This window comes from Lissotriton helveticus, chromosome 11, assembly GCF_964261635.1.
Source record: "Lissotriton helveticus chromosome 11, aLisHel1.1, whole genome shotgun sequence".
In the NCBI taxonomy this organism is placed as follows: Eukaryota; Metazoa; Chordata; class Amphibia; order Caudata; family Salamandridae; genus Lissotriton; species Lissotriton helveticus.
Genome location: NC_136072.1, coordinates 921,936,697 through 921,961,576, shown reverse-complemented (window position 1 = coordinate 921,961,576; position 24,880 = coordinate 921,936,697). Strand labels below are relative to the sequence as shown.

The 24,880-nt window shown below is 42.1% G+C and overlaps 1 protein-coding gene across 1 annotated transcript in view; it reads left to right on the top strand.

Moving 5' to 3' along the window:
- The window catches only part of ASCC2 (activating signal cointegrator 1 complex subunit 2), a 427,823-nt gene that overhangs the window by 361,756 nt on the left and 41,187 nt on the right, over positions 1-24,880 (top strand). The window contains exons 16-17 of the mRNA XM_078667208.1: positions 16,520-16,628; positions 17,393-17,472. Of these exons, the coding sequence (XP_078523334.1) occupies positions 16,520-16,628; positions 17,393-17,472 (189 nt within the window). The remainder of the gene's footprint in view (positions 1-16,519; positions 16,629-17,392; positions 17,473-24,880) is intronic.

Here is a 24,880-nt window from a genome sequence, read left to right as displayed (position 1 = left end):
AAGCACTGTGATTTACTTTAATGGAGACAGAATGGCTAGGCCTATCTCCCTCGGACGGGTTCTGTTTACTTTTCCTCACCGGGCAGGCAGATAACTGTTAAGCAAAATATACTGTCTTGGCAACCCTTACTGGGCTTCTTGCGGCTGAGCTAGAAGTATGCGAGGTCAGAGGGACGTAACTGCAGCTTCAGTGTGTCAGGAGTCATGTAAACATTAATTCAGGGACTGGTGGTTCAATCTGAACCACAAAAAGGGTTCAGTACGATATTTATTAGAGGTGTACAATGCAAAATGGAAATACATGGGCCTTATGCTAACTTAACGTTTGGGAGACTTGATGACTGGCATTTCTAATGCAGGACATGATTGCAGGGGCCTAGTGATTCAGGCCACTACGGGAAATATGCATGGGTGACATGCACATGACATGTAACATAGGGTATATGTAGAGGACATATTTGGTCATATTTGGTCAGGCAAAATATCATTTTCCTCAGGCGGATCCACTTTACGGCATATCATGTACATGTTGCTTAGCAGCACACGTATATACTATACACATAAGTGAAAGAGATCCATTAACTACTGTACCTCGAGCCGCATAAACTTCCTTACACCTATGGTACAAGACATCATTTATTACCTCCTTACATTTACAAAAGTCAGAGCTAGCTTAGACCTTGATTCGGCTACACCTAGTTTTCATCACAGCATACATGCAGAACGGGGAACCCTCCTCACTATTCAAAATTCCTGTCATTAATGCTTTAATGGATGCCCTTAAACCGGTCATCCCATCCAAGGTGCCACCTGCCCCAGCCTTGAATCTGAATTTAGTTCTCACCACACTTATTGGCCTCCCCTTTGAACCACTTATACTCTTGCCTTTTACATTTCCTCTCCTGCAAGGTTGCATTCCTAGTATCAATAACGTCCCGTATTAGTGAGCTACCGTCCCCCAAACTGGAAGACACATTCTTCCAGGTCCACAACGACAGGGTTGCTCTTGGAACAAACCTACCTATGAGAGGAGGGTCTCCCTTTTCTCCTGTAAACCAGGCAATTGAGCTCCTGCTCTTATTTCCCCTACCTGACTGTAGAAGAGCAACCACTACACACACTTGATATCAAGTCCCAACTATAAACTGCTGACACGGGTGGGTCATAATGCATTTAAGATTGTTTAACCCTAACCTATCTAAAAACGCTGCTAAGAACCTCAAACAATCTACAAAAAGGGCACCCTGAAACGCTGGTCTCTGAGGCCTACTTTACACTTCAAAAGGTGTTGTAGTTAACAACCTAATCTTCTACACTAACAGAAGAGCCCAATGGAGAAGAGTCTTAACCTCCATGCTCCGATCCAAACAAATGAGGAAAACACCGCACTGTTTCCAAAGAACCATAATACCCCCACCAGACTTCAATGCTGACCTCTCCATATCCCTACACAACAATGCGAACATCCTTTTACAAGCATCAGACAAAAATCTAGAACAGTTTGACAAAATCCTTGAGGATAAAAAATACACTGGCTAACACTGTACCGTTTACGCCACCAAATCAAAGTCTCTCCACTACATTAAAACCTCACTCCTTATCTACAACCTCTACCACCTCCTCCACCTCTTCCTCACTTACTCTGACTTGGCATGACCAGTTACCTTGCACCAACAATGAAATCACTGTTGACGAACCAAGGCCTTGTATCAGAATTAAAGACTGCCTGAGTACCAACATGTGGGACTTGCCTTCTCCCTCTACTGACAGGACATTGAAACACAATGCTCACCCCCTTAAAGCTCTGAACAACAACAATTTGGGGAACATCAGGTCTACTAAATACCCTTCCTCTACATCACCTTCACCCAATGGGCGCCTCACTCATCTACCGTGCTCCCCAACTCACGGGATTCAACTGCCCTACAACACAAGAGGCCTATTGATGTAACTAATCTTACACCTTTTCCTACCCCTCTTCCACTCTCCACCTCCGGTATACCATCTACTAGCCCTCAACTTCCAGTCACCTCCCCTACTACTTACCTCCTTACTAATGAGGAATCCACACTGCCTACCGCCACTCTCTCCTCTGAGGGATCTCATTTACTATTTCTCCCTAGACCATCCACTCATACTTTAAACCCTCCCTCTATTGAGGACAAGCTGGCAGACCTCAAGCACGGTTTTCAACTAGTTAAAGATGGCCTTCAGAACCTATTCCGCTTCTTATTGAAGATGGAGAAGCATTGGAATCTCAATATGACCCATGAGACTAATCAACCCAGCCTTCCTACAATGGTTAAACACAAACGGAGAAAAACTTCATCCATGGAAAACCCGCTGAGTATGCACTGGAAATCACGGTCACATCTTCATCACCACTCTAGGACCCAAAGAACTACTCACCATCTGTCAGATGCCGACATTCACTTCCTTCTACTATCTTACAATGCCTCTCGTAGTGACTCATCACCCTTACCATTCAAACCATTCCCTCCAATCCATTCAGAGAATCCAGTGTCAATCTCAGAACTATGAACAAGGATATTTTATTACGGTCACGATTCACTCCCTGTGCTCTCATGCCCACCACGAGGGGGCCGATTGTGGGGCTATCCAGTATGCTAATATGCTCCAGACACTCCCCTGTATGCATATCCTGACTTACAGGTATTTGGACATCAGTTAGGAATTGACATCCATTCCCTATCCATGCCGGGATTTGTGGAAGCCAGGCTGCTCATGCTGGAAACTCCAGTACCTATAATCCCCTGCTCACTGCTATGTCTCAACCCCTGCAGGCCAAGAATAGGTAGAGGAATTCAGCTCACTTGTGGCTGGCTGGCTTGACTTCTGGGTCTTTAGTAATTGCCTGTATCTGAATCAGCATTGCCTGCAGTGCTACCCTGACTCCTGAGCCTTTGCTAAATTCTTGTCTTGCTCCAGCACAGCCTTCAGTGCTACTTTGTTTTCTTGACTCCTGAACCAGCACTATTCTAGTACACCTTGTAGCCTCCCCTGCTGTATATCATTTTCCAGTCCGTGCCTTTCTTCCCATTTCCTTGGTTCCAGTTCTAGCTTGCTGTCTTTCTATTCTGCCGTCTTGCTTCTGTTACCTTCTATGTTTGTTACCTGCTTTCTAACAAGTGTGCCCTGTGATTTCCTTCCTTTCCTGTAAAGCACTCATCCTTGCTAGCTTCTTGTCTATTGTGCTTGTGTTTAGTTCTACCCCCTTGCTGTAACTGCCTTGCTTGTTCCCGTTTGATCACCAGGATCCGTGGGTACAGCTGACTACCTAGGTGGTGTTTCTTGTTCACTGTCAGTATTGTCTTTGAGTTACATTTATAACATCACCATAGGTATAAGATCCACAGACCATGCCTTTGCATACGTATCCTATATGTGGGTATTTTCAGTCTGTATCTGTAATAGCAATTGTGGGTGAGGAACTTACTGAGCGTCAGTCATACCGTGTGGAGCTCCTGTGTGCTTTACCCCACACACACCTTTATTGTTAATGTTGTTTCATATATATGTCTTGCACATTCGTCCTGCGTGTAGTTATTCTGAATGCTAAATCACCTCAAGAGTGCCTGTCCTTTCGGAATTTTAGTCATCTTGTTACTTCGTGCAGGCTTACCCTTTGGATGCCTTTCCTCCTCTGACTTCTTGTATCATCCTGGGCAGCGCTGTACTACTCTTTCTGTGTACGTTTTCTACCCAGTTCCCAGTCCTTGCCCAAGTCCCTGACTGGGTTCCCGACATAGTCCCGGACAGTCCCTGACAATTACCTGTCCCCACATCTCACATAGAAGCCGTAGTAACTAAATCTCTCATCAAATCAATGCTTAACTGCAGGTCAGTGGTAAGGCACGCAGTTGATATTGCTGACCTCATACTTACGCAAGAATTGGACCTCCTAATCTCAATTGAAACTTGGCTCAATGACACCTCATCACCAATTCTGGTCATTTTAGTTCCCCTCAAATATGACATCATCAGACTGGATAGACCTGTTAAAGTTGGGGGCAGCATAGCATGCATCTTTCATTCCATTCTCACCCTGAGACATAAGCAAACTGCTCCTATGTCCACATGTGAACACCTGGGCATCAAAATCTTGAACAATGACAAGATAGTTTGCACACTCCACACGATCTACCTCCCCCCAGGTGATAATATTAATTTCATTGAACAAATAACGGAGACCATTTCCTCTAACTCTGACCAACACCCTAAACATATCTTCCTTGGGGATTTCAACTTACACTGGAAGGACGCAAATGATCCCTTACTATGCACCTTCAAAGCTTTCCTCTCCGACCAAAACTTCACCCAGTCCTGCAACAGACCAACACACAACAAGGTCTACACCCTCAATTTAATCATAGCTAAAGATAATGTTGTACAATTGGATGCCATCTCACCTTGTGACTGATCGGATCACTACCTAATCTCTTATCTCATCTTGGAAAGGGTGCTTAGTAGACAAGGGCAACCTCATAAGACCAAACAATGATCTCGTGTTCTGCAGAATATCAATTTAAATGATATAACCAACAATAGTAATACCCTACTTCCTCCGCCGCCGTAAATGTGAAATCTAGATGACCTAACTGAAAATCCAACCACTCCATTACAGAAATATTCGACTCAATTGCTCCAAAACAACTGAAAATGATTCCCAACAAACATTCCAAACCCTGGTTCAATTGCTGGTTAACAACAGACAACACAAACTAAGGCTGTCGGAGAGATCATGGTGAAATTCTCCTTCAATAACCAACCTCAAGCAATTGCGGATGACAAGAAGTGCATATAACAAACATATCCGGAGCCCCAAAGCCGATCACTTCAGGTCACAGCTTGACAATGCCAAAAACAAACCGAAAAAACATATTGAAAACATCAAACAACAAGCTAACCACTCAACTAATCAACACTCTGAACTCAAGAACTCACTCCCTAGCGGTGAGGAGTTCAATGCACAGTTCATTGACGAGACAAGAAAGACTGACCTAGAACTTCAACGCATCTCATCATATATGCATGATCAGATCCACCCCAACACCTCTACATGGCAACCCTTGGAGAGCTCCCCTGTTTCTAGCTCTATGGATTATGCTCCAAAAATTGTGTGTTGTGGAATACCTTTATACTACCAGACTATCCTGACCTACTCAAAACTATATTCGCTAAAACCTTCAAATCATTTCAATGATTCTCTATCCGCCAGGTTCTTCAAAGAGCTTAGATCTTCCATTCTCGGGCTCTGGCATAGGATTGTACATTAATCTCTCGTGGAGGGCTTGATTCCTGATTGTCTGAAGATAAGGACAGGTCACCCCCATCTCAAAGAATCCAAATGCAGACTTATCTGATTCTAACAACTTCTGACCAATTTCTAATATCATGATTTTAGCCAAACTACTTGAGAAATTCGTACACACACATCTCTGTAATCACATCGAACAGTTTCAGCTCCTTGACCAATTCCAATCAGGCTTCAGATCAGGACACAGAACTGAAACTGCTCTGACACACATTGTTGATGATACCCTGAGACTACTTGACCAGAACGATCCTTGACTACTTATTCTTCTTGATCTTTCCTCTGCGTTTGACATGGTCAAACATGACAACTTGATTGATCTTCTTAAAAAATGGATGGGGTTATCGGGTCCAGTTTTAAATTGATTTGCCTCATTCATACATAAAAGAAGGCAAAGAATCAAAGTCAACCATTCCCTTTCTAACTGTTCGCCAGTCTCAATTGGAGTGCCTCAAGGTCTGCACTCGCACCATGATTTTTCACTTGTTCATGGACCCGTTCACCGAAATTCTGAACCGCTCAAAGATACACTATCACAAGTATGCCAATGATACTTGACTGTATATGACATTTTTTTTTTCTAAGAGATGCTTGTAAGGAATGACAGACAAAACTATTTGTTACTTTAATACTAGACCAATGTGGAATGTGGGCAAGTAGACCAAGTTGGATGATAAGAGGGCAGGTGGATGATACAAGAAAACTGTCAGGTTAAAGAAGTCTTGTTTATGCCGAAAAGTGATCTTTTGTAAGTTCTCTTTATAAACATTTTATTAACAGCTATTGAAACCTAAAATTATCATTTTTAAATTTGCTCAGTGAAAAAAAAGGCAGATAATCATAAACAGATTTTTTAGGCTTGTTTTTTTAAGTAAGAGAACAGACACTTGTTTGATGGCTGAGAACATTATCTGAGTGACCATTGAAAAAAGGTTCAAATAGTGTGGTCTTCAAGCTCTGATTCCTATGTCACTCAGCTTTGAGATTTTCGTATCGCCAATTAATGCTTTCCATTTGGTCTTGGTGAGTCTTACAGCAGAGTTGCTTTTTTCATGTTCTTTGGGCTTGCTTACTCTTGGAGATGAAGAAAATGTAAAAACGTTTTTTGTTGGCCTGATGTTATTTGATGTTTATCCAAGTGACTCTCTTGGTTGTCTGCAGTTCTACCTAAGAGCGGGGTAAGATCTGTGATCAGGCGCCCCCTTTTTTAGAACGGTCTTGGGTGTTGTGGTTTATATTTGTTGGTCATAATTATTCACTTTTTGTTCACCTAGGTTAATATTTAGGGATCGGGCCACTTGCAAATACCTTATTCTTTAGTGATTTAGGGAACTTCTTTGTTACAGGAGTATTTGTTTGTCTGAAGTGAGAAAATGGGGTGTATTATATGGTGTGGTTGTGCAACCTTACAGTGTAATACACTTTCCAACCCCTTTAGGACCCTTAGGTTTCATTTTCAATTCCTTAGCTCAACCCTGGGTAGCTGGGGCACTGAGCAGCAAGGCTTACACAGAAGAACAAGTGTAACGCATTTAAACAACACCAAACAATTGAACAGGAAATCGACACAACACTCAGGATATCCGACACCAATTTATAAAAATAGACTGTCATTTTATAAGGATTTAGACACTAGAATGAAAAAGATCCACTGGAGTGTTTCGGAGATATAGGTTTTACAAGTAATAATAAATCATAGCAATTTCACCCAACCGCAAACAAGCCTTGGCAAGGTCAACAAATTGAACACCTAGGAACGGTTAAAAAAAACTTAGACAAGTTTAAATGCGGTTGGTTAGAAGTATTTGGAGCTACCAACTCCATTGGGGAGCTAGTCAGTGGGACTAGCAAGTCCTCAAGAACAGTTAACTCCACAGAAGATGCAATCATTGCACAAGTCCTGCCACTTTATCCGCGTTGCAATGGAATCCTGGGGAGTGGGCCTGATGCAAGGGGTGAAGGATGCTCTGGATGCGATGCAGTTTACAGGGGTCTTCCTGCAGGGATTCTTCGGTCCACAGAGATGGTGAGGCTGTCCTAGTTGCAGGTCCAGTGACACACTTAGTACTCTATGGTCAGGCCGAAGTTCAGTCGCTTCTGGACTACCAATTGCTGTTGTCGTGGTAACAGGCCAATCCTTTCAGGGTGGATAACTTGCCTTCTGATGGTCCTAACAAATCTCCGACAGCACTCCCACATTCATCAAACGCGAGTTCAGCTCTGTGCTGCATGGCACTGGTGGGAGCGACTTGAAGACTTTGGGCTACCTACTTGCCCCAACAGGCTTCTTCAGATGCTGTGTCCCTGTGCTGCAAACAGGAAGCCAGTCAGCTGGCCTTTAAACTTCTTGTTGCTTAACTGGGCTCGGAACACAGCTTCTCCCTGTGCAGAACACGTCAGCCACAGTCCCTCTCTTTACTAGTCACCAGGTGCAGTCTTTGATGGTGCAGCCTCTCTGCTGGTACCTTGGAGCAGCAGGGTAGTTCTTCTTAGGTCCTTCTTTCACGTTGGTCGCGATCTGAGGTCTTGGTGCCAGGGATGCCCCTCATATGCTTAGACAATGCCCTCAAGGCAGAACAGGGTTGGTAGCTAATGGGCCACCAGGTTCCCTTCCTCCTTGGTGACCCCTTCCTGTGGAGTGTGGAACCATTCTGCCCACTCCCAAGATGGCGACACTCCTCTCTTAGTGTTCATACCTTACTAGCCCACCCCCGAGTGTAGCTACTTAGGGCTACCTGCCACTGTGGAAACTTTTTGGCAAGTGGTTTTCCCTCTTTGCTCCCTATACCAGCCTGTCTGCCTAAACAATGGAGCAGCACTCCTCCCTAGTGTGATACATCTGCCCTTCAAACGCGGTTTTCCCTTTGAAGCATGCCTTTTGAGGCTAACACCTAAGTGGCTTCTTGCAGAAGGGATGTAATACCTCCCTGGCCTGCAGACACTTGTTGTTCTCCATCCTGAAAGTTGTTGGTGCGTCTCTGCAGAAACGCAGAATCATGTTGTGTGTAACTACTCCAAGTGTGTCTGGGAAGGCACAGGAGGTTTAAAGGCAACAAAGTGGCAGCTTTGCTAAAGCTGCTCACTGCAACATGTTACTTTAATTTTGAATTGAGATAAAAATCGGATAGATGTATATAACGATTTTACATTAATAGTACAAAGTACATATTTCATTTCTCGAGGATCTGTCAACTGCTGTAGTTTGAATAAAAAGTCAGTTGTCTCTTTCACATACGATGACCATCCTTGGATGAAGGTTGTAAGAAAAAGTCAAGATATTTGCTGAGTGGTTCAAATAATGTACCACATCCCGAAACAATATGACAAAAGGGGGGATCTTGGATGTCTCTATGGATTTTAGGCAGCATGTAAAGGCTTGGTCCTAATGGATTATGAACTGTCAAAAACAATTTAGTTGTAATAGTGATCCAGCCCATTTCGAATGCTTTCTCAAGAATCTTGTCCAACTTTTGAATCAATGTGTGAGTTCATGCTAGTATTCCAATTACGGGTGATAGGGTTGCAGCACCATAAATCGCATGACGATAGAACTACGTTTATATTTTTAAACTAGAACAAGCGGTGAAGGTCTCCTGATGGTTTTTTGAGAGTTGGAGCACAATCTGTTAACAACGGAGCATCTCCATCAACTTAAAAGAGCTTGATAGCAATCACTAAACCACACTATAACTTCATTGCATTAACACAATAGTGGATGGTAACCTTCTCCTGTATGTTTTTACTTTGTATTGTTACAGATTGACCCCTGATGAAGGGACACAGATCTTGAAATGCATTGGGCTTGAAGAAAAAGAATATATGCATGTTGGAAGCAAGCATATAAATATGTTAAAAGCAGTAATGTGAAGAAACATTATATGTATATGTGTTATTAACCATATGTGAACAAATATGGATGATTACTAAATGTGATACGTTGAAATGCATAAATTATTGATGCAAATATAACTTAAATAGAAGAAGGTGAGAATATGATTTGACAATTGTCTTTTGTGAATTGTGCACACTGGTTCAAGTACTTGTACTTGTATTTATGAATATTGTGCTACCCCATTGTTTTAAATTAATTAGCTCTGATATCAGTCCTAATTGTGTTTTGGGGTAAGGGCAAAATTTGATAAATTTACGTAATTGAACAAAACTGTTGCTGTGTACTGAATAGCTGGATGATCTTTGATTCTAGTTAATTAATCACATGTAGCCTTCTGACCTAACTAGCAACAGGAATTTGCAAAGCCAATCGGCCTTGCTCTACCACTGTGTTTTTTAGTTGCTGCTATTTGCTTTTCCAGTGCCAGATACTTTTAAAATGTGCTGGTACTGGCAAAGCTAATATTGGAACCGGCAATTATTTGTTATACTTTCAAATGCATGACGGAACTTAGTGACTCAAAGTGGCTAACTTCTTGAAAGAATAGAAGAAAACGTGTTCATATGGATTTTAAGATGGCTGCCACATTGTGTCATGCAGCGTGGTGGCCTCTTGAAAGTATAACTTTCAGGAGGGTTGGTAAGTGCTTGTGACTTTGCTAAAGCTGGCACATTATAAAAACCTCCAACATTGTTAAAGCCAATAGCGCCAGCCATGGTGGTTCAGCATAGTGGCAGACGAGGGAGAGAGTACATCTAAAAAAGACTCAAGGAGCGAAAAGACTTACAGGGATCTTCCTTGTTCCTTCTGGAATGGAAGAGGGAAATGAGTGAGAGAGTGGAGAAGCGAGGCAGAGGTGGGCAGAAAGCTAAAGTGATGCCGAGCTTCAGAAGTACTTGGTCTCCGATATTCATGGAGAGGGTGAGAGGAGAGATATGAGAGATGAGGGAAATGACACAAGTACACTCTACACGCAGAGAAAGGTGCAAGAAGTGTACACTCCAGTAACAAATAAGAAATTGAATGAGCAAAAAACAATGAAAAATAATTCTTTGATGTCAGGAGTGGAACTATACAAATCATCCAGTGAATAGCAAGGGTAAAGAGGAAGTGCTCCATTATGCGGGTCATACAAAAGAATAAAGAGGAAAGCCATCCAATAAAGAGCATGGAGCAGTGATCCAATAAAGAGCATGGAGCGGAGATGAACAATAAAGGAAACCAATCGTGAGTAAGAGACTGACCCAAACCAATTCTATGTAACGTTATATCCAGTGCTGTCTGTGACAGACTGCTGAAGCCAGCTATAGCTAGACTGCAATAAAGAAAGGAAGCTGAGTCAGAAGAGAGAATTTGCTGTTAAATTTACTGAGAGGGGCTGGGCAGGCTAAGGAAATGCTTGACAACATGTTTCTTTCTGAATACTCAATTCACTTTTTTATTTTGGACAAAGGAAATTTATAGTTTGAGGCATGTGTGCTGTAGATACGCATGCTTTGCATACTCCTGCCATCTGGTGTTGGGTCCGGATGTTTGCAAGTTGTTTTTCTTTGAAGAACTTGTTCCTAGTAACGAGGTAAGGTGACTCCTCCTTTCGGTGATACTGAGCATGGCATCGACTTCATTGTTAGGTTGTTTTTTCCACCATCGGGTTTGGACGTGTATTGCTGCGCTCTGGTTCGAAACCGGTCTCCGGGTTCCCCTCGGTGCGCAATACTCTCGACGGTATTGATTCATATGGGTTTCCCAATTCTCCGTGCATCGTTTTGTTCAACAAAATCTTTTTTTCAATTGGAAAGCTTCGTGGACGGCCTTTGGGCCTCACCGCGTCAGTCCAGCTCTCCTTGGATGGAACGGACACATTTCAAATTCTGTCCTCAGTGCCACGCTAAGTATTGGCGCACTGACTCACACCAGGTGTGTAACCTGTACTTGTCTCCGGAGCACAAAGAAGATGACTGCGACGCTTGCAGATCATTTTGGTCGAAGAAAACTCTTTGCCATCGTCGGGCTCAACCTCGAGAGATGTAGAGTCATAGCATTGAAGACACGCTTGATATTTTCAGTGAAGAGTCCGAGCAAGAAGATATTGGCGTATCAGCAGTGGAGGAAGAAGAGGCCTTCCCTGTGTTGGAGTTGGATTCGGAGCTCCAGCTAGACCTCGACGCCGAAGAACTTCCGCAGGGACAAGGTGACGTGAGTACAGAAGACCCCTTGCCCCATTAACTTACTCACAAAAAACCTAAGGCTTCGGCACCACCTCGGCCTACTGGCCAAGGTCGGCACTGAGATGACGTTTCCTGTGCCCTGCCTTCCCGCTCGGCTCCGAAACATCCAGTCAAGCCTTCTGGCTCGGGACCAAGTCGACACAATCCCACTTCGGAGCCGAAACGCTCAGGTTCCAAGTTGAAATCCTGCTCAGAGCCAAAATCTTCTGTGCTGAAAAATAAACCGCCTTCGAAGCCGAAATCTTCCGCACCCACGGGCCAGCCCATATTGACACTGAAAACACCAGCACTAAAACCAAAAGATGTCCCTTACACCGGAAATGGATCCCAAATAGAAGACTCATTATACTAACCCGAAATCTAGTCATATTCATATCAAGCTACCTCGTAAACACAAGCTTCCTGATAAAGACAGTCATTATAGAATCCCTTTAGAAAAGAAGTCTATTGGTACCAGCCCTTTACATCCACCCCTAGCATCCCCTCCACCACCCTCTTCTCCGACTCTAATTCCTTTGCACATCAAACTTCAGGATTCTCTCCAATAACACCATGACGAAGACGATATTGACTAGGGGAACAATCATTTACCAGAATATCCATGGAAGGATTACACCATTGACCCTCTATTAGACAACGACCCAGACCTTTACCCTGCCAAGCCATCGCCACCTGATAATAATGTATTTTATCAGGAACTCTTTGCCAGGGCTGCAGAATATCATGGTGTGGTACTACACAAAGAATCCCTAGAAGAGGATTTTTTGTTTGAAACATTACGATCCATGCACAGGTCAACACAAACACTTCCTATGCTTAAGGGTACGATGAGACACGCTTACGAAACTTTTAAAGATCCTATGCGTGCACGCATCTTGACTCCTAGAGTCAACAAAAAATAATAAAGCCTCCCCAACAGATCCAATATTTATTGAGGGCCAGTTGCCACTAGACTCACTGGTAGTGTCCAATGCTCGCAAACGAGCTAATTCCCAAACCTCTGGGATGCTCCTCCCCCAGACAAAGAATCCAAGCTAATAGACGCTTCTGGCAAATGTATAGCTGCTCAAGCTGCCAATCACTGGCGCATTGCAAACACGCAGGGCTTTTTGGCCAGATATGACGGGGCACACTGGGATGAAATGGAACAATTGCTCCAATATCTCCCAGATAAACATAAGGCAAAAGTGCAAAATTTGGTAAATGAAGAAATTCTAATTTCAATTTGTCAATAAGATGTGCTCTAGATGCTGCTAATATCGGTGCTAGAGAGGTCAACACTAGCATCTTACTCAGAAGACATGCTCAGTTAAGGATTGCCAGGTTTAAGCCTGAAGTCCAACAATTTATTTTAAATACACCATTTGATAAAAAGCATCTCTTTGGTCCTGTAGTCGATCAGGCGCTTGAAAAAATGAAAAAGGACACTGAATTTGCTAAGTCCATGGGAGCGCTCCAGTCTCCTTCAAACAGAGGTTCCTTTCGTCGCTCATCTTACCAACTGGGGTCCAAAACCACACACTCAGACCAGAACACCTCCTCTTACAAAGGTAATAACCAGTCATCTTTCTCAAGAGGCTTCTTTCGAGGAGGATATAGAGGAAACAACTCTAAAGGCAGGGGTGAGGGCACCACACCCTGTAACTCCCCTTCCCCTGTTAAGCACTGACTTCCCCACACTTCCCACTGACCATACCACACCTGTGAACTGTTTCTCCCCATTTGGCAATTTATACCAACCCACAAATGCGTGATCGGAATTATCCATCATGGTTATTGCCTGGAGCTTACCACGAATCGTCCAAACATTCCGCCTCGCTCTCACAAATTGTCTCCAGACCACTTGCAGTTGCTCAAACAGGAAGTGCAATCTCTCTTATTAAAAGGAGCCATAGAACCAGATCCATTAGAGTACCAAGGTTCAGGGGTTTACCCTTTATTTTCTGATTCCCAAAAAGTACAGCTCCTTAAGACCTATTCTGGATCTCAGGGAGTTAAACCAATACATACTATCAGAACACTTTCACATGGTAACCCTTCAACAAGTACTTCCACTTTTACGGAAGGGAGATTTTATGTCTACTCTCGACTTAAAGGACTCATATTTTCATGTTACAATTCATCCAGCTCATCGCAAATACCTCATATTTGTGATAGCAGGCAAACATTACCAATTCAAAGTACTCCCGTTTGGAGTGACTACTGCTTCCAGAGTATTTATCAAATGCCTGGCAAAAGTTGCAGGTCATCTTAGAAGACAACTTACTCACGTCTTCCCCTACCTAGATGACTGGTTAATCAAAGCCAGCACTTACCTAAACTGTCTACAATACACTTAGACAATACACTTAGACCACAATAGACCTACTTCATCAACTGGGCTTCATGGTAAATGCACATAAATCTCACCTGCATCCCTAATAGATGCAATCTTACCAATCTTACCTAGGAGCCACTCTACACACTATCAAAGTTCTAGCCTCTCCCAATGTAGCCAGAATTCACAACATTCAGTCTAAGATACTACAGTTTCAATCCAACCAAAAATTACCAGCCAGAGTGTTCATGCAACTGCTGGGAATTATGACGTCTTGCATCGCAATTTTACCCCTTGCAAGACTCCACATGCGTCCCCTACAAGAGTGCTTAGCACGTCAGTGGAATCAGTCGCAGGGTTAATGAACCAATCTAGTGATGGTAGATGGACGCACCCAACGGTCTCTGCAGTGGTGGAACCCACAAAATGTATCAAAAGCACGGCCTTTCATCAACCCTATTCCACAGATCATGGTCACAGCAGACGCGTCTCTGACAGTTTGGGATGCCCATCTCCAAGATTACACAATACAAGGTCTATGGAGCAACGAGCACAAAAGCCTTCCTATCAACTATCTAGAGCTTATAGCAGTCTTTCTAGCACTCAAAGCTTTTTAAGCTCACATGATGAACTGGTCAGGGATATTTGCCTATGCTTTTCCGCCTCTCCTAATCATTCCGTATCTAGTTCAAAAGCTCAGGCAAACATTCCTCACACTGATTCTAGTAACTTCCACATGGGCCCGTCAACCATGGTACACCACCCTGTTGGAGCTCTCAGTAGTTACACATCAAACGCTGCATCTTACTTCAAGGGTCCTCATGCAGAACCATGGAGAAATCAGACATCCAAATGCCAAATAACTAAACTTAGCGATCTGGATCCTGAAGTCATAGAGTTTGTTTATTTAAATCTACCACCAGAATGTATGAGGCAAGAAAGCCTACTACCAGAGCTTTTTATGCAGCAAAGTGGAAAAGATTTGTTGTCAACTGTAGTAACAACCAAATGAATCCTCTAGATGCTTCTATACAAAATATTATCTGTTACCTGTTACACTTACAGCAAAGTGGACTGGCTTACACATCTATTCGTTTGCACCTTGCAGCGGTAGCTGCGTATTTACAGAACAGGCACTGTTTATCACTATTTATAATTCCAGTGATCAAAGCCTTTATGGAAGGCTTAAAAAGGGTAATACCACCAAGAATGCCCCCAGTGCCAGTATGGAATCTTAGTGTCCTTACAAGGCTTATGGGTCCACCTTTGGAACAATTGCACAATTTTCCTTTGCAATTTCTTTCATGGAAAGTTGCCTTCCTCATTGCAATCACTTCATTAAGGAGAGTTGGTGAGCTAACCTTGGAAGAACCCTTCTTTCAGCTCTACAAAGACAGTGTAGTTCTTCGCACCAACCCTAAATTCCTTCCCAAAGTTGTTTCTGCTTTTCATATAAACCAATCTGTTGAGTTACCTGTGTTTTTTCTTCAACCTGATTCTGTAGCAGAATGCGCGCTTCACACGCTTGATGTCAAAAGAGCTTCATTATACTACATTGATAGAACCAAAGATTTTCGCAAAACAAAACAACTGTTTGTTGCATTTGCTCTACCTCACAAAGGCAATACCATCTCAACATCTGGCATTTCAAGATGGATTGTTAAATGCATTCAAACATGTTATGCAAAAGCAAAAATAACTTTAGCCTTACCCCCTAGAGAGCATTCCACTTGCAAAATAGTGGCTACTATGGCCTCTTTAGGTAACATTCCTCTAGCTGACTTATGTAAGGCAGCTACATGGCCTAATGCACACACATTTACCAAACACTATTTATTGTGTTGATGTGTTAGCAAGCCAACAAGCGAATGTAGGCCAAGAAGTACTTAAAACACTGTTTCAAACAACTGCAACATGTACAGGTTAGCCACCGCTTTGGGAGTATACTGCTTTGTAGTCTATGCAAAGCATGTGTATCTACAGTACACATGCCTCGAACAGATTATGTTACTTACCCAGTAAACATCTTTTCTTGGCATGTAGAGCTGTAGATTCACATGCACCCACCCGCCTCCCCGGGCACCTTTAGTTGTTGCAGTTCTTTCTATATATATTCATATGCATGGACATCTCTGTACTACACTTACTAACTTTATTCTCACCCTCTTGCGGGCAAACAATCTAACAATAGAGTTGATGCCCATGCGCACTATCACTGAAAGGAGGAGTCACCCTACCTCGGGATTAGCAAAGACTTCTGCGAAGAAAAACAACTTGCAAACATCCAGACCCAACACTAAATGGCAGGAGTATGCAAAGCATGTGTTTCTACAACTCTACATGCCAAGATCAGATGCTTACTGGGTAAGTAACATAATCCTTTTAACTGAGCTATACAACCTGAGTGAGGCACGCAATTTGTAAAGATCATCCAAGGAGAATTATACCATTGACATGATGAAACCTTGTTATTCAGAATTTGGTATTGTTTGATTTCAGGTCATGTTCTTTACAGTAAATGTCTCTCTATATGCTTATACATCCTTTAGCTCTCCTCTGTATAATGATCCCTCGATGATCCCTTTTCTACACATCTTTTATTGTGCTTGTATCTCCCATCAGACATTTTCATTCTTCTCTCACGTTTCTTTAAAACTCAAAGAGACTGTATATTCTTGTACTCTATTGTTCAGTAAAGATCAACTCTCTCCAGTGTGTTCTAAATAATATCTATATCTGTACCACAGGCCCTTCACCATCCCACAAGTACTGAGGACTCGAGGGCAGCTGGAGCAAGATGGTAGACAAGGTGATGATGATGAGGAAGATGACGAACCTGAAGAGGAGATGGCAAAGGTATGCATACCTTTGTGCCTGGTGACAAAGAACTACTTATTTCAAAAATAGACATCAGGCGAGAGTTACATCCACAGCAGTAACCAACAGGAAGTAGTTACAAACATGAACACATCAACACAAAGAGGCCTGTACACCAGGAATATGTTGCAGCAAAAATGTAAATACACATAATAGTACCATCCATGTGTTAACCAACACAGTCTTTTGGCAGTAATCGCTAGCTAAAGAACTACAACCCTTTCTGTCCCTTTTAAGAGTGTGTAGGCATACTAAATAGAATCAAAATGTGGTGGAAAATTATCCGTGCTCTATCTCTCCTTGTTCATGATACTAAAGGGAAAAAATAGGCATGTCTCTGACACGTTTCACTTTCACCTAGCATGTCCTCTGTGATTTATGGGTATTGTGAGGGGTAGTGTTGATTTAGTTATCTGGTTTTCCATACATCTGGCTTTTTGGAGACTGAAATTTGACTTATTTGAGAGAGTAGTTGCTAGAACTATTATTGAAGGTGATAGGATGTAAAGTTGTGGATCGAGATATACGAAGTGAATAAGGAGGCTTACAAATAAATAGAAAATTAGAACAAAATGAAACAAAACGGCTTTTTTCAGCTATACCCAATGGAGGCGGTCTTGTATCCTGAGAGCATTTGTTCATGAGTACAAAAATCCTTGTATAAATAAATGTTGCTTCATTTCAGATTGGTGTTACATCTCTTCAGATTTAAATAAATACAAGTTATAATTTCTCTTCTACAGCCTGACAACTTTGTGCAGGACCCAGCAATGTTGCGGGAAAAAGCTGAAGCTCGGAGGATGGCCTTTAACGCTAGGAAAGGGTGAGATTAGACTTACATGCTTCAGTCACTCTTTTCCTATACTCCACATTCTTTCACTTTTAACCACTTGCTGTGTGCAAAACCACCTTTTTACTGATGCTTACTCTACCATGTAAACTCTCTGCATTATATCACTATGCAGTTGCTCCAACCACTCAATCCATCCTATCAGTCTGAAATTCTACTCTTTGATGTAATAATGGATGCAGATCAGTCCGGTCCTCAGTGGACATCCTTGTCTAGATCAATGGCAAACTGATATAGCGCTATGGAGATGGAGGGAAGGGGGAATCGTATTGTATTGTATTGTTCAAACTGTTTTTTAATTATGTCTAGTTAAGCAACAAAGGGTACAGTGAGGGAAATTATGATATATTGTTCCCCACAGAGGTAATACTGTATGGTACTGTGCGACTGCAGTTGAGTTTTGTTTTGGTTTTACTGTTTGGAAAAACAATACAAATATATATATATATATATATATATATATATATATATATATATATATATATATATATATATATATATATATGCATATATATATATATATATATATATATATATGTATATCACACATCAAGGTTGCCCTCTCAGATGTCACACAAGGAAGGGTTGCTACACACCACCTCCGGCAGCAACCGCCAGAGTTTCTCCTTGTCCTCCTCAGTACATTCTGCCAAACGCGTTTCGAGCGTAAAGCCGCTCTTGATCACTGGCTCAAAGAATTACAGGGAACACGGTGTTTAATTGGCGACTCCATATTTATTGGCATTCCAAGTTCCGCCCAAGTAGGCGTCAGAAAGCAAAGCATTATGGTACTGATAGTCCCAGTGCTTCTAAGACTCGTGCTCCATAAAAAACCCAGGTGGGTCCCGTGTTCTCTTTAAAAATATTTGTCCCAATAGATGAATTAATTATCAAAATCCAAGTGGGCGGTGGAAATAAGGAGAAGACTGCGCCGCTCGCCAGTCTAATCCGGAGGTCAGGCCCCTTCCACTCAAACAGGTGCACAAGCTTGCAAGCACCAAAGAACCGCTAGGCAAGCGGTGGGACATCTCCGCGGATGGATCTATGTATATGTGTGTGTGTGTGTGTGTCTATATATATATATATATATATATGTGTCACAATGTGATCCCAAACCATGCGAGAGCGCTCAGCAGCGTGTGCTCAGCCCAGGGGTCGGATCCTGACCCAGGGAAATTTTTTCAAACAAAGGAGGCGGCACATCAGGAATTAATTTAAGTCTTTTTATTCAAGACTTCACCCCACCAACGCGTTTCAGCCAACACTGGCCTTGCTCACGGTTGGTTAGTCCCTCTTTAGTGTTTGTTTATATACTGTCCCACTTAGAGCCATTTAGGAGGCATTGTGGGATTTGTAGTTACAGTGTCCATTTGTGAAAAATAATAAAAATAAAAGAAAGACAATATTGTGCTTTTTAAAATAACTGCACATTGGTGACAAATAGTTCACTGGGGCTGTATTCTTATTTCAAATTCTTGGTATAGTACCCAAGTGACATGTTCTTCATTACTGACTCAGTGTTCATAGTTTCTGGTATAGTACCCCATTATCCTGACGAGAACACATTTACTATTCAAGATGGACATGCAGATCTTCTCCAAAGTTCATCCCTTTCGGGTGTTTTGTTCTGAGTCTGACTATCATGCGAGATTCAATTTGTCGCAGTCTGCGAACCACATCACCACCTCTCTCCATTTTGTCCACCATCTTTACACCATAGAAATGCATTTGTCTCCAGTCTCCATTTTGGCAAATGCTCATGTGTTTTGCTGAGCCATACTGCATATTAGAATTTTTGACTGCTCGGATGTGTTCCAAAATTCGTTTTTTTAACATGCAAGTTGTACAACCCACGTACTTCAATCCACATTTGCACTCAATGATATATACAACATTTTTCGAAGTGCAAGAGATCTGTTGTTCAATTCTCATTAGTTTTCCATCTGGTTCCTCAATCATTTTCATGCCTTTGCCAATTTTGCAAGCTTTGCAAGAGTTGCATGGTGTGAACCCTTTTCGTTGATTTTGTAGCCAATTCGTCTTCTGTTTCTCTTGAAAGTAACTTCGTACCAGCAAATCTTTAATGGATGTATTCTTTTTGTACGTTATTTGCGGTGTTTCACCGAGAGCTGTTCCAATGTCTGGATCCCCAGACAGTAGGTGCCAATATTTTTTCAATATGCGTGCAATTTTACCACTTTCCTTACTGAAAGTTGTGATGAATCTGGGAGGTGTGTGGGTTTCAGATTTTTTAGGCTGTTCCATTAGTGTTTGTGTTCTTGTTTTCAAATCGATCTTTCTCTTGCATTGTGTCAGCACTCTCTCTTTGTAACCTCTTACTCTGAATCTGCTTTTGCTCTCCTTTATCACCTTTTCCGCGTCTGCCGGCACAGAGCAATTTCGTTTCAGGCGTGTGAACTCTCCATAGGGTATGCTTCGTAACAAGGATGTCGGATGGAAGCTTGTGCCGTGGAGCACACTGTTAGTGGCAGTTTTTTTACGAAAGAGAGTCGATTCCAGTTTGTCATTCGACACATATATTTTGGTGTCCAAAAAGTCTATTTCCGTTGTACTGGTATTACATGTAAACTGTAGACCAATTTCATTTTGATTCAGTTTCTTAAAATAAGTTTGGAATTGATCATTTGTGCCATGCCAAATAATAAATAGGTCGTCAATATAACGCACCCACAATATTATTCGGTCCAAATCATGTTGATTCTCCTCATTCCACGCCACAGTCTTCTCCCACCACCCCATTGTAATGTTCGCATAGTTGGGAGATAGAGAAATGCCCATGGCCGTGCCACAGATTTGTTTAAATAACTGTTTGTCAAAGAAAAATACATTATTTCTCAGGCATAAGTCAATCATTTTAATCAGCATTTGTGAATGTTCCAAATAATTAATGCTGCGTTGTTTCAGGTAGTATTCTACAGCTTGCATCCCGATCTCATGACGGATTGAAGTGTAGAGTGAGACTGCATCGATGGTGATTAACAGATATTCTGGGTTCCAATCTACATTCATCAGTATTCTCAGAAAGTCCCCAGTATCCTTAATGTATGAAGGAAGACTTTGTGCAACAGGGGCTAAAAATGTATCCACATAGTTGGAAACGTTCTCATATAATGACCCACAAGCTGAAACAATTGGTCTCCCAGGAGGATGGTTCAAGGTTTTGTGAATCTTCGGGAGAAAATATATACAGGGTATTATTGGATGGTCAATTGTTAAATACTTTTTTTCATCGTCATCTATTAGACCTTTAGCATGCCAAGTTTCCAGATGTTTTTGTAATTCTCTCTGCATATTCACATATGGATTGTTTTCCAATTTCTGATAATTATTTTCTTGATTCAATTGTCTCTGTGCTTCACATATATAGTCAGATGTTTTCATCAGCACGATGTTGCCCCCCTTGTCTGCTGGCTTTATAGTGATTTTCTCATTTTCCATCAGTGTTTTTATGGCAGCTCGCTCAGATTTTGTGAGATTTTCACGCGTTTTGTTCCTTACTTTGATTAGGTTGTCGATTTCTTTTGTTACTGCTTCTGCGAAGAGATCGATTTTGTTGCCGGGAGATAAAATCGGATAATATCTCGATTTCCTCTTCAAGCCAGTGGCTGGTCTCTCATCTGTTGTTATTTGTAGCTCTTCCAGCAATTCCGTGTCTGATAGTGATGTACCATTTAGATCAAATAGTGATTCAAAACTGTTCCTCAAATCCGGTATGTCTGCAATGGTGTTGAAAGTGATATCATTTATGTTTTCTTCCGGAATATTTGATGTTTCAATGGATTTTCCTGCATGTATTTTTGCCAGTTTTAACTTTCTAACATATTTATACAGATCTATTCTTGTCTCCGTGTAGTCAAAATGCGCTTCCGGACAGAATGATAGTCCCTTATTCAACACACTTCTCTCAGTTTCTGTTAGTTCATAGTCTGCAAGATTCACTATTAGGTTTGTTTCGGATTGCGATTGCGGAGGGGGTATTGGCGTTTTTCTGCGTCTTGCCCTGCGGATTTTTCGGTGGCTGATGCTGGGGTTGTTTGATTTTTTAGTCCCCTGCCTCTTCCTCTGCGTCCTCGGTTGGGGTATGGTCGCCTTCCCCTCCCTCTTCCTCCGCCTCTCGAAATGCTCTTCTCCAGATTGACCAATTCGACCCTTCTAAAACAGACAAGTTTTTTGTCTGGTATGTACTGCGTGCTGAGCCATCATCACTGATGCTGGATTCACTTGCACTCGACATTAATTTTTGCGTGGGGTAGTTCTTCTTCAGGGTATCATATTTTCTGGCAAATGTGAGAATTCTGCCATGAATGTAGTCCTGCTCATCCCGTTGGAATTTGCGCTCTTTGCGCTCCTCGACCTCACTTTCGTAGGCGTCTAATCTTGTTTCCATGTCTTTACGTAATTTGACTACTTCATCCTGATTGGTTTCTTTGGATAATTTGTCCTCCAAATCTTTTATTTTCTGTGTAATCTCATCCCCTTCAATACGAGCATGCTTCACTAGAATGCGCATCATATTGAGCGAGCATTGTGTATTGTTATCTATCCATTCATCAATTAATGATTTTTTTACTTCAAAATGCGTGGGCATCGTAAATATTCTTAGGCCACGAGGAATCCGTTTGACTTCCAGATATTTCTCAAGGGCAATGACTTCCCAGCTTTTGTTGATTTCTTTCTTGTATAATTTTTCCAAAACATTCAGTTGCTGTTTAACAGTGCTTTCATTTGTCGCAGATGTCGCGGCAGTGCCAGGAGTTTCATCAGATTTAGCTCCAGTTTTAAACATTGTTGTCACTTTGGAAGCGCGTTTAGCTACACGAGCTTCCATGATTTATACAATGTTATTTCAGTGCTGCACTTATTATTAACCATCAAGGGTGAACATTTATCAGTCTCTGTTCCTTTAAGACTTGTTCCTGATCTGTTTGAACTCCGCAAAGCCGGCTGTGTTGTTCACAGTACCGGCGTATAATGTGCGGAGACTCTGTCAGCCACTTCAACTTCCCGATCACAGTCTTTAGAGGTTTGTGCTCAGCTTACCTCGTGTGGGACTTCTCAGGCAGTTGGAGACGATGAGACACCGCTCCTCCGCTCGTCCACCCGGGGTAATCGCTCTCACACCGGCATTCAGTGCTCGCATGGTTTGGGATCACATTGTGACACAAGAAACGAAGCCGAGAGAAGCGCCCAACTTCCAGCACTGAATGCCGGTGTGAGAGCGATTACCCCGGGTGGACGAGCGGAGGAGCGGTGTCTCATCGTCTCCAACTGCCTGAGAAGTCCCACACGAGGTAAGCTGAGCACATACCTCTAAAGACTGTGACCGGGAAGTTGAAGTGGCTGACAGAGTCTCCGCACATTATACGCCGGTACTGTGAACAACACAGCCGGCTTTGCGGAGTTCAAACAGATCAGGAACAAGTCTTAAAGGAACAGAGACTGATAAATGTTCACCCTTGATGGTTAATAATAAGTGCAGCACTGAAATAACATTGTATAAATCATGGAAGCTCGTGTAGCTAAACGCGCTTCCAAAGTGACAACAATGTTTAAAACTGGAGCTAAATCTGATGAAACTCCTGGCACTGCCGCGACATCTGCGACAAATGAAAGCACTGTTAAACAGCAACTGAATGTTTTGGAAAAATTATACAAGAAAGAAATCAACAAAAGCTGGGAAGTCATTGCCCTTGAGAAATATCTGGAAGTCAAACGGATTCCTCGTGGCCTAAGAATATTTACGATGCCCACGCATTTTGAAGTAAAAAAATCATTAATTGATGAATGGATAGATAACAATACACAATGCTCGCTCAATATGATGCGCATTCTAGTGAAGCATGCTCGTATTGAAGGGGATGAGATTACACAGAAAATAAAAGATTTGGAGGACAAATTATCCAAAGAAACCAATCAGGATGAAGTAGTCAAATTACGTAAAGACATGGAAACAAGATTAGACGCCTACGAAAGTGAGGTCGAGGAGCGCAAAGAGCGCAAATTCCAACGGGATGAGCAGGACTACATTCATGGCAGAATTCTCACATTTGCCAGAAAATATGATACCCTGAAGAAGAACTACCCCACGCAAAAATTAATGTCGAGTGCAAGTGAATCCAGCATCAGTGATGATGGCTCAGCACGCAGTACATACCAGACAAAAAACTTGTCTGTTTTAGAAGAGGTCGAATTGGTCAATCTGGAGAAGAGCATTTCGAGAGGCGGAGGAAGAGGGAGGGGAAGGCGACCATACCCCAACCGAGGACGCAGAGGAAGAGGCAGGGGACTACAAAATCAAACAACCCCAGCATCAGCCACCGAAAAATCCGCAGGGCAAGACGCAGAAAAACGCCAATACCCCCTCCGCAATCGCAATCCGAAACAAACCTAATAGTGAATCTTGCAGACTATGAACTAACAGAAACTGAGAGAAGTGTGTTGAATAAGGGACTATCATTCTGTCCGGAAGCGCATTTTGACTACACGGAGACAAGAATAGATCTGTATAAATATGTTAGAAAGTTAAAACTGGCAAAAATACATGCAGGAAAATCCATTGAAACATCAAATATTCCGGAAGAAAACATAAATGATATCACTTTCAACACCATTGCAGACATACCGGATTTGAGGAACAGTTTTGAATCACTATTTGATCTAAATGGTACATCACTATCAGACACGGAATTGCTGGAAGAGCTACAAATAACAACAGATGAGAGACCAGCCACTGGCTTGAAGAGGAAATCGAGATATTATCCGATTTTATCTCCCGGCAACAAAATCGATCTCTTCGCAGAAGCAGTAACAAAAGAAATCGACAACCTAATCAAAGTAAGGAACAAAACGCGTGAAAATCTCACAAAATCTGAGCGAGCTGCCATAAAAACACTGATGGAAAATGAGAAAATCACTATAAAGCCAGCAGACAAGGGGGGCAACATCGTGCTGATGAAAACATCTGACTATATATGTGAAGCACAGAGACAATTGAATCAAGAAAATAATTATCAGAAATTGGAAAACAATCCATATGTGAATATGCAGAGAGAATTACAAAAACATCTGGAAACTTGGCATGCTAAAGGTCTAATAGATGACGATGAAAAAAAGTATTTAACAATTGACCATCCAATAATACCCTGTATATATTTTCTCCCGAAGATTCACAAAACCTTGAACCATCCTCCTGGGAGACCAATTGTTTCAGCTTGTGGGTCATTATATGAGAACGTTTCCAACTATGTGGATACATTTTTAGCCCCTGTTGCACAAAGTCTTCCTTCATACATTAAGGATACTGGGGACTTTCTGAGAATACTGATGAATGTAGATTGGAACCCAGAATATCTGTTAATCA